The sequence below is a fragment of the Nymphaea colorata genome, chromosome 5 (assembly GCF_008831285.2).
Source record: "Nymphaea colorata isolate Beijing-Zhang1983 chromosome 5, ASM883128v2, whole genome shotgun sequence".
In the NCBI taxonomy this organism is placed as follows: domain Eukaryota; kingdom Viridiplantae; phylum Streptophyta; class Magnoliopsida; order Nymphaeales; family Nymphaeaceae; genus Nymphaea; species Nymphaea colorata.
Genome location: NC_045142.1, coordinates 26,490,875 through 26,503,083, shown reverse-complemented (window position 1 = coordinate 26,503,083; position 12,209 = coordinate 26,490,875). Strand labels below are relative to the sequence as shown.

The 12,209-nt window shown below is 35.8% G+C and overlaps 1 protein-coding gene across 2 annotated transcripts; it reads right to left on the bottom strand.

The window, feature by feature from the left end:
- Positions 1-547: 547 nt before the first annotated feature.
- Positions 548-6,485, bottom strand: LOC116254815 (exonuclease DPD1, chloroplastic/mitochondrial-like). 2 transcript variants are annotated; one of them, XM_031630404.2, is made up of 4 exons: positions 6,081-6,485; positions 4,697-5,273; positions 3,084-3,289; positions 548-991 (listed from the first exon to the last, which is right to left on the bottom strand). In XM_031630404.2, exons 2-4 carry the CDS (start codon positions 5,239-5,241, stop codon positions 798-800), a joined length of 945 nt encoding a protein of 314 aa, XP_031486264.1. In that variant the 5' UTR covers positions 5,242-5,273; positions 6,081-6,485; the 3' UTR covers positions 548-797. The 2 variants fall into 2 exon arrangements, with proteins under 2 accessions (XP_031486264.1, XP_031486263.1); XM_031630403.2 differs by having other exon boundaries at positions 4,697-5,310; positions 6,081-6,484.
- Positions 6,486-12,209: the final 5,724 nt, after the last annotated feature.

Genomic DNA, 12,209 nt, shown 5'->3' with positions numbered 1-12,209 from the left:
TCATGGAAAAATAATCTATTTTTTTCTAAGAAAGTGGATCGTTCCCACAAGGATACGAACCAACTCCGGTTCTCCCCGAAAGGGTTTCAAGCACAAATGCAGTGGCCACAGAAACTGTTGGAAGAAGCATGCCTTTTATACAAAGGAAGCACCTCTTGCAACATGTGGACCTTAGACTTATTGAAAAACAGTAAGTTTGCTTTCCCCCGTGTTCAACTTTCTCAGATTCTTGCAATTTTTTGTTACAAGCAAACAAAATCGCTGGTCACACAAACAAAAAGAAGTTACCGACTATTGTTCTTCATGACTTCTTGAACCTGTAATTCTCAATCATGGGAATAAGTGCAACGAAAAAGCAAAGGCAGAAGAAAAAAAGCTCTGTTTAAGGACGGAGACTGTCGTCAACAAAAACCAATGTGCTTGCCCCAAAAAGAAAAAAGAACTAAATTTCTCTGGAACACCAAGGGAATTTATAAAATGTTCTCTCTCTCTCTCTCTCTCTCCCCTCCCCCTCCCCTCTGTGCGTGTGTGTGTGCACCACACAAGATTTTCAGTGTGCCAAGGTGTCATATTTATTCAAACTACAATATTCTGGACATGCCAGCGATACATCATCTGAATGGTAAGTGGTTGGCCTTCTTGAACACAAGTTGGACACAGTGATGGAGGTGCTGGGTATAACAAATGAACTCTTTATCATTAGAGAGGTCAATTTTCCTCCTAAAAGAATGAAACTGCTGTTACAAATCAATGAGAAGGCACATACACCACCATAGAGATGTCATAAGTTACATGGATTAGTAAGTTAAATCTGAAGCTTTAAAAGACCTATCAAGAAGACCCGAGACTGGCAGTTTCAGATCATGTGTCAACCTCTGAAGCACCGAGGACAGTGTATCTACATCAGACATTGCCCTGTGAGCGTTCCCCAATTGTGGAACATCATAGTGCATACGAAGGGCCTCCAATGACATGGATTTTAGCTTTGATCCTACGAAAACAACATGAAAACCATTAGCTTCTTAATCTAGAACAGGTATAGCTCGAATATAAAAGAACTTTAACTAGCAGTCTAGCGCTCAGCTTGAATCTTATGGCAAAAAGGGAAAGGCCATAATAACAAGGTAAAATTAAATCATTTTATCTACCACGCTTTCAAAAAGGGATAATTAGTCTGAACTCGATAATGCCTCCAAGTCAAAGTCAATGGCCAATTCTCAAAACTAAAGCCTTGGTAGTTTATGGAAATGGTCTTAATCATCAAAAACAAAGTACTTGTGCATGAAAGAAGGAATCTCATGAACTTTATGCAGATCTGGGAACAAATGTTTAACTCCTCCAGTTGAGACTTGATATGTTGCCGTAGAAAGAGACTATCAGAATCTCTAACATCATAACAAGGAAATGCACCCAACTGGAGCGCTATCTGTATAAACTCTATAGCATGACCTAATATAGATACAGGCTTGTTTCCATCCTTCAATCTCATGTTAACTGCTGAATTCTTTGTATAGAAGAAAAATGTGAGGTCATGTTTGATAGCTACCAAGTAGCTATCGCTCTCCCTCCTTGTTCTAGGTCTCTGTCTTAACCACACAAAGTAACACAAAGCCCAGCTTCGGTAGTAATCTCATTTATTATGGTTTTGATTCCCTTAAGGTGTATATATATGTATCTTGTGCGAGTGGGTGGGTTTATTACATGACCTAACTGATGACCCGACCCGTAAACTATCTGTGAGTGCTGAAACAGAAACAGAACTGAAAAACGTAAAGACATAAGCAAGGCTGTGTTAGGCCTGCACCTAACAATGTTCCATGTACCACCAAGTAATTCACACAAAATTTCCAATAGGCCCAATTACAGCCCAAAAATGAACTGAATTGAGGAACTCAAGGCCAATCACAAGATCACTCAAACAATTTGCTATAAATGATACAAGATGCAGTAGTATTCACTAAAAATGGGAGAGCCCTGGAGAAAAAAAGGAGTCTCCTCATTATATACAGCCAACAAGGTGCTATTCTAGCTGACAGCTGGTCCTTCGATACTAGCCAATAGCTAGAAAACCTTGGTCAAATATCAATCTTGATCAAAATAAAACATTGAAGTAATGCAGAAAAATAAACACAAATAAAATAAATATCCTATATATGAAATATGTTATTAAGATATGCACACAATAATATACATATATGATATACATGCATTAAGTATGTAAATATACATAATTAGCATATATAATCATAAAAAACACACGTATTTGCATAATTTCTAACAGTTTAAGGATACAATATCTCTTTGATACTCATTTCCACATGGAGATTTCCTATCCAAGTGTGTTCTAAGTGCAAGCAAGAATAAGCATTCCACAATGTCAACAACTTCATGGAGTTAGTTCTTTGTCCTGAATCAACAAAGCTTTGCTCCCTAGCTGGCACTTGTTTTTCTTTCAATCTTTCTCTCTTTTGCTCTTAACCGATTATGAATGATACTACTGCAATTTTTCCTTTCATTTATTATTACTCTTGTTCTTCTTTGACAATTTTCATTTAATATGGATTAAAGCATCTTGAAGTCAAAACTGCTAAAAAGATATACTTTTTTCATGACCTAGTTCCTTATGTTTAACCCTCAACCAAAAACAAAAATCACTTAAAGTTTCATTCCTGATCCTTTTCAAACAGGCTAACGTGAGGCAGTCCTTAGGTGAATCTTCACATTAGTGCAGCCAACAGAACTTGATCTGCTCAATTCCATGGTACGGTCTTCAGCATTAGCAATTGGTATCGACTCTTTGCACCACCGAGAGAGAGAGAGAGAGCATTTCTTTTATTTTTAGGATTCAATAAGCATGCAATCAAGGTTGATGTATGTTATACATACAATTGTGCAGATACCTGCTCAAGCAGACAAGAAACATGATATATGGAAGAATATATAGCAGACAAAGATGTTAAGAAACTTAAATATATATGAAGATGGTAAATGGAAATGGAGAGTATCGTGAAGATTGATTATAGTACAAAAACGAATGAAAAAAATCAAAATCAGCCTGAGCATGGAAAAAGACAATGTCTGACCATCAGGTTTCACCAATTCACGAGCAAGGTAAAGGGTGTCCAGGAAAAGCCAATCTGAAGGAATTTCTATTGAACAGCGATCAAATTCTTTAAGCATAAAGGGGACATCAAAACGGCGACCATTGTGCGCAATCCATAGGACTGGCCTACCCGGCTTCTGTCGTGAATTTACATATTGGATTAAAATAGGAATTAGATCTTTCCACCTGCAACACAGAACCCTGAAGTAAGCAACAAACTTGTGAAACAGAAAAACTAAAATCAAGAGAGTGAGAATAGAAGCTTTGACAATGTTCTGCAGGTAAAATATTATGTGTAAACTTTAATTCAGATTATATAATCAATTTGACCCATCTCTTCATCTATTAATCTGTAAGTTTCTAAGAAACAGAAAAATTCACAATAACAAAATATTTAGATAATGTTGCAGAATATTCTTTCACACCAAATGGCTATTTAAAAAAGGTGTATTCCTTATGAAAATCTATTGACTGATGGATCTACTAGTACGTCCCTTCCAGATAATAGCACACAAATTGAAGCTTCTCATTCGAAGCCTATTCTACAATCAAGTGTTAGAACCTTGGATCTACATCCATGCAACCATGTCAACAAATCCATGCGTGGGTGTGCTGATGTGCCCACTTGTGGAGCCTATAAGGTCCTGAATCTGATGATATATATATATATACATAGGAAAATTGGTAAAAACAAATTCTTATAATAATGAATTTATTTATTTATTTATATAGATATATAGTTGAGCACCCTGAAAATTTCACCTTACATACATACACTCTGAAAGTGATGTAGCAAACCTTCTCTTTGGCCAATATTTGCAAGCCAAGTTTAGGACACACACACACACACACACAAACACATTTTGTTTTTCCTTTTGGTGCACCTAATTTACCTTTTACATCTTCAACAGTACTATATCACTTCTAAAGAGAAACTTCATGTTTTAAAATGCTGAAGTGCACAAACTTGGATGAATAAGCACCAGATATATGTTAGGGACTTCTATAAATAATTGTCAGCCTTATAGCATGCCATTGCTTTTATATTTGTCAAGTGAATATTCCTCCTAATTTTCTTGTTCACTCAGCTATCATCAGAACCAGCAAGGAATTAGAGAAGCCAAGGTTTGATTGACTGATTCAGATTACTATCTACACGTAAATACAACACAGTGGTTTTGATTGCCATTTTTTGCCTTAATTTAGTAAACTAAGCAGGCATCACCAGAAAAATGCCATTCCTATGTAATAATACTTCAGACAGAATGTCATACGTGTTTTAGTTAAAATTTACTCTTCAGCAACATGCACATTATGTACATGGACCAAGGAATGCTATAATTTCAAAGCTTTAACTGCAGAGAGGAAAGTGTCCCTTATGGAAATATTCATTTTCTTTTCAACAATCATTTAGGCACCATGAAGAGTGAAAAGTGCATGTTCTACATGCATCAAGATGATAATCCTTTGTAGCTTCTCGTAATTGATAACAGTATGACCGCCAAATTAATTAAAAATTTAAAACAAATGAAGCTAATAAATTACGAAGAAGCACAAATAAAAAAATAATGATAGATTACACAGTAACAATACCTTGGAACACCAGGTCTTCTAACCATATAGTTGCTGATACCATGAATATTTGTATTTGGAACATATCTCTCAGGATTGACAAGGGTCTGAAATGTACTGTTGGGGCCTCCAAGAAGATCTCTAAGTGCAAACTCAATGATCCTGTGTGAGTCTCTGCCGAATCCAGTAGTTTCAATATCAAAGACAAAAATTGTTGCAAGTCGCTCCAGATATCTGCTACCAGCAGTGTCTTTCTTCACATCAGAACTAAGAAAATCTTTTACTCCAGGTAGTTGTACGGTCTTGGTAGAGGGCTTTTCAATAATCTGAGCTCTCCCACTAACAAGATCAAGTTTAATGTCGAAACATTTGTCTCTCTGCACCTCTGGACTATTCCTTTCAGCTTTTGCTGAAACGTACGGCAGCCTCTGATGACCCACAATTGGCAATTCTCCAGTAGCCCTGGATGTACCAAATCGGTGAAAACTAAAGCTTAAACTGTTCAATTGGTTGAAGTTCTCTGACCAAAAGCCCATTGTTGCGGGCGACAAATTCCTCTTCAGCATTATCTGTAGTCTATGGCAAGGACCAAGCAATCCTGAAAGGATCATTCTAACTGGTCTCACGTTCAAGGCCTACGAAATTTTGAACAGTGCAGGAGAATGACTTCTTATCAGATGCGAGACAGAAAATATTGATCTTTAATAAACGAATCTAAATTCAATTGTAAAAGAAATATTCTTATAGTAGATGACCCTCCAAAGACTTGAAAAATTCAAGAGAAGCATTTGGTTTCTTTACTCAAACTATCTGATCTTTGTTTCCATTTACTTGATTGGTTTTGCCTTTATCGTGTCTTTTAGAACTGCCATTTATCAAAGAAATGAGATAACTTGCGCAGTATTCGTGTGCGGAGCATAAGGCAATTGGCCAGCACGTCCCGGTCCCACTTTTCCGGATAGGATAATAAGCCACAACGTGATCAACCAAACTACTATTTCATGAATTTCTATCCAGCCAGACAGTCCTCATAACTTGAACATAGGGAGAAGGACATGTGGCTTCATTTGAACTCATTGAATGAGCTCCCAAGGACATTCAACAGATAAAAATGGATAACAGATCATGGGAACGACGAAGCAAACGAAGATCCTATCATAAAAGACAAACAACAGGAAGCCACAATCCTTTTCACTAATACTGCATATCAACAGTAGAACCCAAGAGAGAGGATCCCCAAAGCTTATCAGATACAAAATCATGTCCCAATAGAAATGCAGAACCACCACCATGCAAAAAATTGGATACCCAGAAAAAAAAAAAAAAAAAAAACGAAATCACCAACAAAGCGTCGTCCACAAACAGAAGTAGAACAAGATATCCTAGTGAAAGATCAAGGGCTTACCTGAACAAAAAAGGAAAAGGAATGGGCATTGCTTTCCTTCAGAAAGACAGGAGGAGGGCAGAGGGAAGAATGGCTTTTTCTACTGTTAGAAGAGGGGGATTGACGGTTGAAGAAGCAAAGGGTAGGATTTCTCGCACGCAACGGAGAGAGAAATCGGATCTAAGGAACTCCGACTCTCTCACCCCACCTCCGCTTTTTGCTCCCACGACTCCTAACGAAATCAAAATTCTTCCTCTAACGACCCATTAGACTTCGGTGTCTAGAGAGAGACACAGAGAGAGAGAGAGGTTACTTTTCTCTACACACAACATCGCGGAATTCGTGAGGCGTACGCCTGAATTTTTTTCCTTTTCCTCCATTTCTTTTATCGATCGATCCTCATGATTTGTTAAATTGAATTTTTCCCTGTGGGCTGCCTGATGGCTCCATGTTCTCGATTAAAGTAATTTTCCAAGTTTCCTTTTTAAGAGAGGACAGAAAAATGGATGCACGTTATCCACTAGGTATCTTAACATGCCAAAGTCATTAAACACTTGATTTGATGCATTTTTTAACCAGTAGTGTTAGAATGAATTTTTGAACAGAACCCTTCTTAACAAAATTCAGACCTTTGCAAATTCTTTTCTCTTGTTTTCCGATTGAGAAACGATTCTTTCTGTTCAAAAGATCTGCTACAAATTTATGGAATAAAACATAAAATGATTTATAAGTTTGAATCAATTGTTAAAAGAAGACATAATATAATAACAAACATGTGAAATAATTAAAGAATAAATCATGGCAGTGAATTGATGCAGTTGGCGCATCACATGCATTGATTTCAACCGCATTATTCATTGATAGTAATCAAGCTTGAAAACATTGGTTTGAGTTATTCAAGTGGTGTAGCTTAGCTTATAGGTTGACCGGCTGGTAAAAGCCTAGTTGCTAGTTTGATTCTCATGGGTACTATTTCGTTGGACTGTATATGGTGGTAATGTGATACTCTAATTGACTAGTATACCACAAGTTCACCTAGTTTTCAAAACTACCCTGAATCTTGAGGATAGAGAGAATGAAGGCAGGTTTCGGCCATTTTTTCAAGTGGCTTCTGCTCACTTAAAGAGCACCGGTTTGAGTTCATGTATTGTTTTTTTAGTTGCCTATCGTGTTAGAACCAAACCTTGATCATTTGAATTTGTTTGAAAATGGGGACTGCATTTTTTGAGGTGAAAATTCACTGAAGCAACAAATTCTCTTATTCCAAACTTGTGGAAGAGAACTTCTCTGACATTAGGAGCATCTTTTCTTGTGCTAAAGGAATTATTCTTCTAACATCTATTTCTTGAGGGCTTTATAGAAGCTTCACTAATTGGACTATAGAATGACTTGAAAACCTATCCAATTTGAAAGGGCACAAGGCTAATAAGAGTTTGCGTACGTGGTGGAGTCGTGAAAGAAAGAGCTTGGTTCGCGTCCTCAAGCAGTGTCAGAGCCCGCAAAATTGGTCGAAAGGGCAAAACATTTAAAAATACTCATATCTAGTGGGACATTTATACATATCCAAGGAAGCACCTTAAAAAATAAAGAAATTTCAAAAGACTGGTGCAGTTGCCCACGGCTCCGCCACTGTCCTCAAGTAGTAGTGGACTTCCTGTTTTTCATATTAACAAGCAAGCAGTTCAGACAAGCCAGAGGCAGGCAGTCTAAAGTGTGGAAATTGGAATCGTATGTATAAATTGAAGGTTCTAAGTTGTTTGTTTGTGCTAACGGCTGGCATAAATCTAGTCGCTGGTTTATTTTTCATGAGCGCCGGCTTACTTTTTATGTAACTCTACACAGAGATATATAAGCCCTAGGGTGAGAAGTGCTCTGTATAGTGTACGTATATTATGTCATATTGGTGCATAATTTTTTGTGTTTAATATGTATAATGATTAAAATACCCTTAGTTCATACTAAAACATTTTTTTTTTCTAAAGACAAAAAAAAGAAAACAAAAGGATGCTAAAGGCAGCTTTTTAACAAGTTACCAAAATGTCCGTTCCTCCTCTCACAACTTTCTATTCAGATATTAAACTATCTACCTTGTCCTTGTTAGTGTGTGAATGCACTTACACACCTGCACAATTACCAGTCGAATATATCTTTCTGTGATGCGGTAGGAGTTTGCATCACCTAAGTTTGCGTATTAAAAAGAAATGCTTTTAAACAAGGCAGATCGTTTTTGTCAGTCATGCCCACATGATCACGTGCTGCATGGTCAGCTCAATTCATTTTTATCAAATCATATAATATTAAGGTTAAAAAAAATGAAGAGCTCGAGTTCAAAGAGCAACCACGATTGACTCCTTGTCTGACAAGTTTTGCTACCTCTTTAGTCAAACTGGCTTTTTGATCCAACACGTCAATCTCTCTAATCACATTCAGTTTATAACGACATCGTGGAACATCAAATGTAAGCCATATGATCAAATCTAACAACAGTTCATATTGATGAACATCTTTTTTCTCTATCTCCCTTCCTCCTCTTCTTCCCTCTCCTTCTCTGACGGTCGGCAGCCCTCCCCCTGCCGCCACCAGCGGTCCGCCTGATCAAGGGTGGAGGCGGAGGAGAAGCCCCAGCAGCTTCCCTTCTCTTCTATAGGGCTCTCGCAACGGTGGGGCAGGGCTGCTACCGGTGAGGGGTGGTGGAGTTGGATGTAAAAAGAAAATAATAAGTCAATCAAGTTTTCAGTCTACTTTTTATATATATATATATATATATATAATCAACACGATGGATACAAAAGAAAAATTTAAAAAGGTCATGAACATTTTAATAATCGAATTGTTGGTATATTTTTATTTTTGTTTTTTTTTTCAACCATCCATATATTTCATGTCAAAGGTCTTGATTAGATTGTTATGTGACTAATAAATAACTATATATATATATATATATATATAGCTAATGGCATGAGTGATTCTGCATTTTCTTGAAAAATGGCAATCAACTGCAAAAACTTGTTTTTTGGTGTGTAAAATGAAGTGCATGAATAAACTCTAGGTTTTCTCTTTTGTTTTCCTTTTTAAAGAAAAAACACTATAGCAATTTATTGATGAATAAAAGATCATAAATGTGGGAGCCTCTTGAACTTAAAGCTTCCTACTTCTTTTTTTTTAAAAAAAAAAAATCGTCAACGTCTACCTGTATGATGGGCAGAAACCCGTTGCTTTCTTCCCCTTGTTTTTGGGTAGACAACATTGGGAAGAGGAAAAAAAGAAAAGGCATACGATAACAAAAGAGTGTTGTTGCGTGTTTCCATCTTTATTCGATACAAGAGTTGGGTTTCCAATTTCCTAGCCTTTGATCGTAGGGTGGACATGTTGCATCTATGTTTCCCTTACTTTCTTCTTAACTTTTCTTCGGTAGAGCCATCTAATAATTCCCTTATATATATATATATAAGCAGGCAAAGAGTAACCAGGAAATTAAGGGAAAATGAGAAAAAAAAAGAGATGAATATATCCTTTATATATTTAAACCCTTAGGTGCCAAACCTATAACGAATCATTGTGGCCTTTGATTTTGTTGTGTATAAATGATTATGAGAAGAAGGAAAATAAAAAGATGGAGGATTTTGGTACCCTCATACTAGTTTACAACTTTTTCTTTGTTTTTTTTCTTTCGATCATCTATGTAATATATCAAGGACTTTGATGATTCATTATGGGTCTTAACACCTTGTATGGTTTTGATACCTACCTTTTTTTAAATTTCTTTCTTTTTCTCTTTCTTTCCAACTCATATTGGTGTTTGATCTATTTAAGATGAAAGACTAAGAGAAAATTAAAAAAAAAAAAAGTGGATATCTTTGAAGTAATAGCATCACCTAAAAATCATGAAAGTTTGCAAAAAAGAAGTTTGAGGTGAATGTTCTGAGTTAACAATTTGGGTATTGAAGAAACTACAAATATTAGTACTTCAAATTTTCAAGACATCCAAGATAAAATTAATTACGAAAATAAAAGTTTAATACAACTACAAATAATGTTAGGAAGACAATATCCTATTGGAGTTCTCTCTCTCTCTCTATATATATATATATAACTTGTTGTTTATACCATATATATACATATACCACATCTATAATTGTGTCAAAATTTGTATGCTTGGCATATTTATTGTGAGCACATATAATTTTTTGGAACTTTGAGAAAATTTACTTTGTTTTATAAACTGAGTTATTGTGAGATGCGCTTCCTTTGTCTCAAACACACCCAAGGGTTCATAGGATTCAAAAGGCTTTCAACATACAATGTCAATGCTATAAGATAATAATGCATAAGAACGATTTCCCCCTACCTAAAAGACGTCTTGTAGGTTCAGGATATGTAATCATGGAAATGAGCGATTGAATTTGTTTTTTACTACTTTAAATATCAGTTGCGTCTTCTTCCATCCAACTTTTACATCAGAGATTTAAGGAGCAACCTTTTGCTTTTTGTGAAGTAGAAAAAATGCGATTTCCAAATTTTTTAAGGTGAAATGAAACAGAAGAAGCGATTTATAAATCATAATCAGTACCATGCTTGTTGCTTATGTTCAAGCTCCTGTGGAATGTGGTTGTTTTGAAATGAAGATCTAGCCAAAAGTTGCCCAAATCTGTTCAGTCCAGTCTGGTAGGGTGGCTGAAAGATTGTTGGCAGCAGAACAACGTCTGTGATGCTCCTCTTCTGCACACCTCGATCTCCGACAGCATTCTTCAAGCGACAAATGCAACAACAACATGAAAAAGGGAAGAATAAGGGGTGAAAAAATATAGGTTAGATTTCCAGGTTTGCTTTTGGGAGGCGCCGTTTGGTTAATTGGATGATTAACTTCAAATGAACATAAGTTGGGACTTTATAGTCCGCTTCTCAGGATTTCCTGAATCCCAACTTCAAATGAACATAAGTTGGGACTTTATAGTCCGCCTCTCAGGATTTCCTGAATCCCAGCTTCGGTAATGACTAGAGGGATTTTTGGCAAGCTTGTAAAAAGATAACAATTTCGTTTTAATGAAATCTTTTAATTTTGGAAATCAATTTCTTGGCAATTTCATCTCGTAACTACAAGTGGACCCTCTTACAGTTATGAGATGAAGGATATGGCTCAGGGCCACTATCTAACATTTTTCATTTGACCATGAGATTGTCAGTTTGCTTTCACTATGTATAGGTTTTCGTGACCTTTAGTTATGTGGTTTTCCATAATTGGTTTGTCCATCGTAATTTACATTTTTTCAAGGTTTGTAGCAAGTTTTCTATTCAATAGTTTTTCATCACAACCTTTCAGATATATCTTAGCTTCATATGGGCTACATGCTTGGTAAACAAGTCTTCAGTTATTTTTTTTTAATTATGGAATCAACCACCATGTCATTGGTAGACATGTAATCAGTTGAGATTTCATTTTTCTCAATCATTTCATGGATATAATGATATTTCACCATTATATGTTTACTCTTTGGACAAACAGCTCCATTTTTCATAAGTGATATTGCTGCCTAATTATCACAGTATAGTTGATTTGGTTTATGATCAAAACCTAATCTCAAGTCTTTCAGAAACCGTTTTATCAAGACATTAAAGGTAATTACAATATTATATGTTACATATTTTGCTTATTGTGTGTAACCAAGTTTTTGTTTTGGATATCATATCATTGTCATTTCTGGTTAATAGAATGTCATCAACATATAATGACAAGATGCAAAAGAGACCCTCACTTTTCCATATATATATACATATATATATATATATATATATACACATTGGTATGGTTGATTTGCTATGTATCAAAGCTTTGTAATTGCCTTATGAAAGACAAAATACTACTGTCTAGGCATTTGTTTCAAACCGTACAGTTATTTATGTAGCTTGTACACATTGTCTTCATTTTCTTTAATGACATATTCCTGTGGTTGAATCATATATATGGTTTCCTTTAACTTACCATTCAGAAAAGCAATTTTCACATTCGTTTGACAAACATCAAAGTCATAGAAGGTTGCAATAGCCATAATTATTCTGATTGTTGCAAACTTTGCTACCAACGAATAAGTTTCTAAGTAATCAATTCATTCTTTTTGGAAAAAACCTTTCGTCACCAGTTTAGCTTTAAAT

What these genes read in the sequence shown, in the direction of transcription:
- LOC116254815 (XM_031630403.2), bottom strand. Translation starts at nt 5,286, where the DNA reads ATGATCCTTTCAGGATTGCTTGGTCCTTGCCATAGACTACAGATAATG. An exon ending in AGAAGACCTGGTGTTCCAAG is followed by an intron (nt 3,290 to 4,696) that starts GTATTGTTACTG and finishes TCTGTGTTGCAG; the next exon opens with GTGGAAAGATCTAATTCCTA. An exon ending in TGAATTGGTGAAACCTGATG is followed by an intron (nt 992 to 3,083) that starts GTCAGACATTGT and finishes TTGTTTTCGTAG; the next exon opens with GATCAAAGCTAAAATCCATG.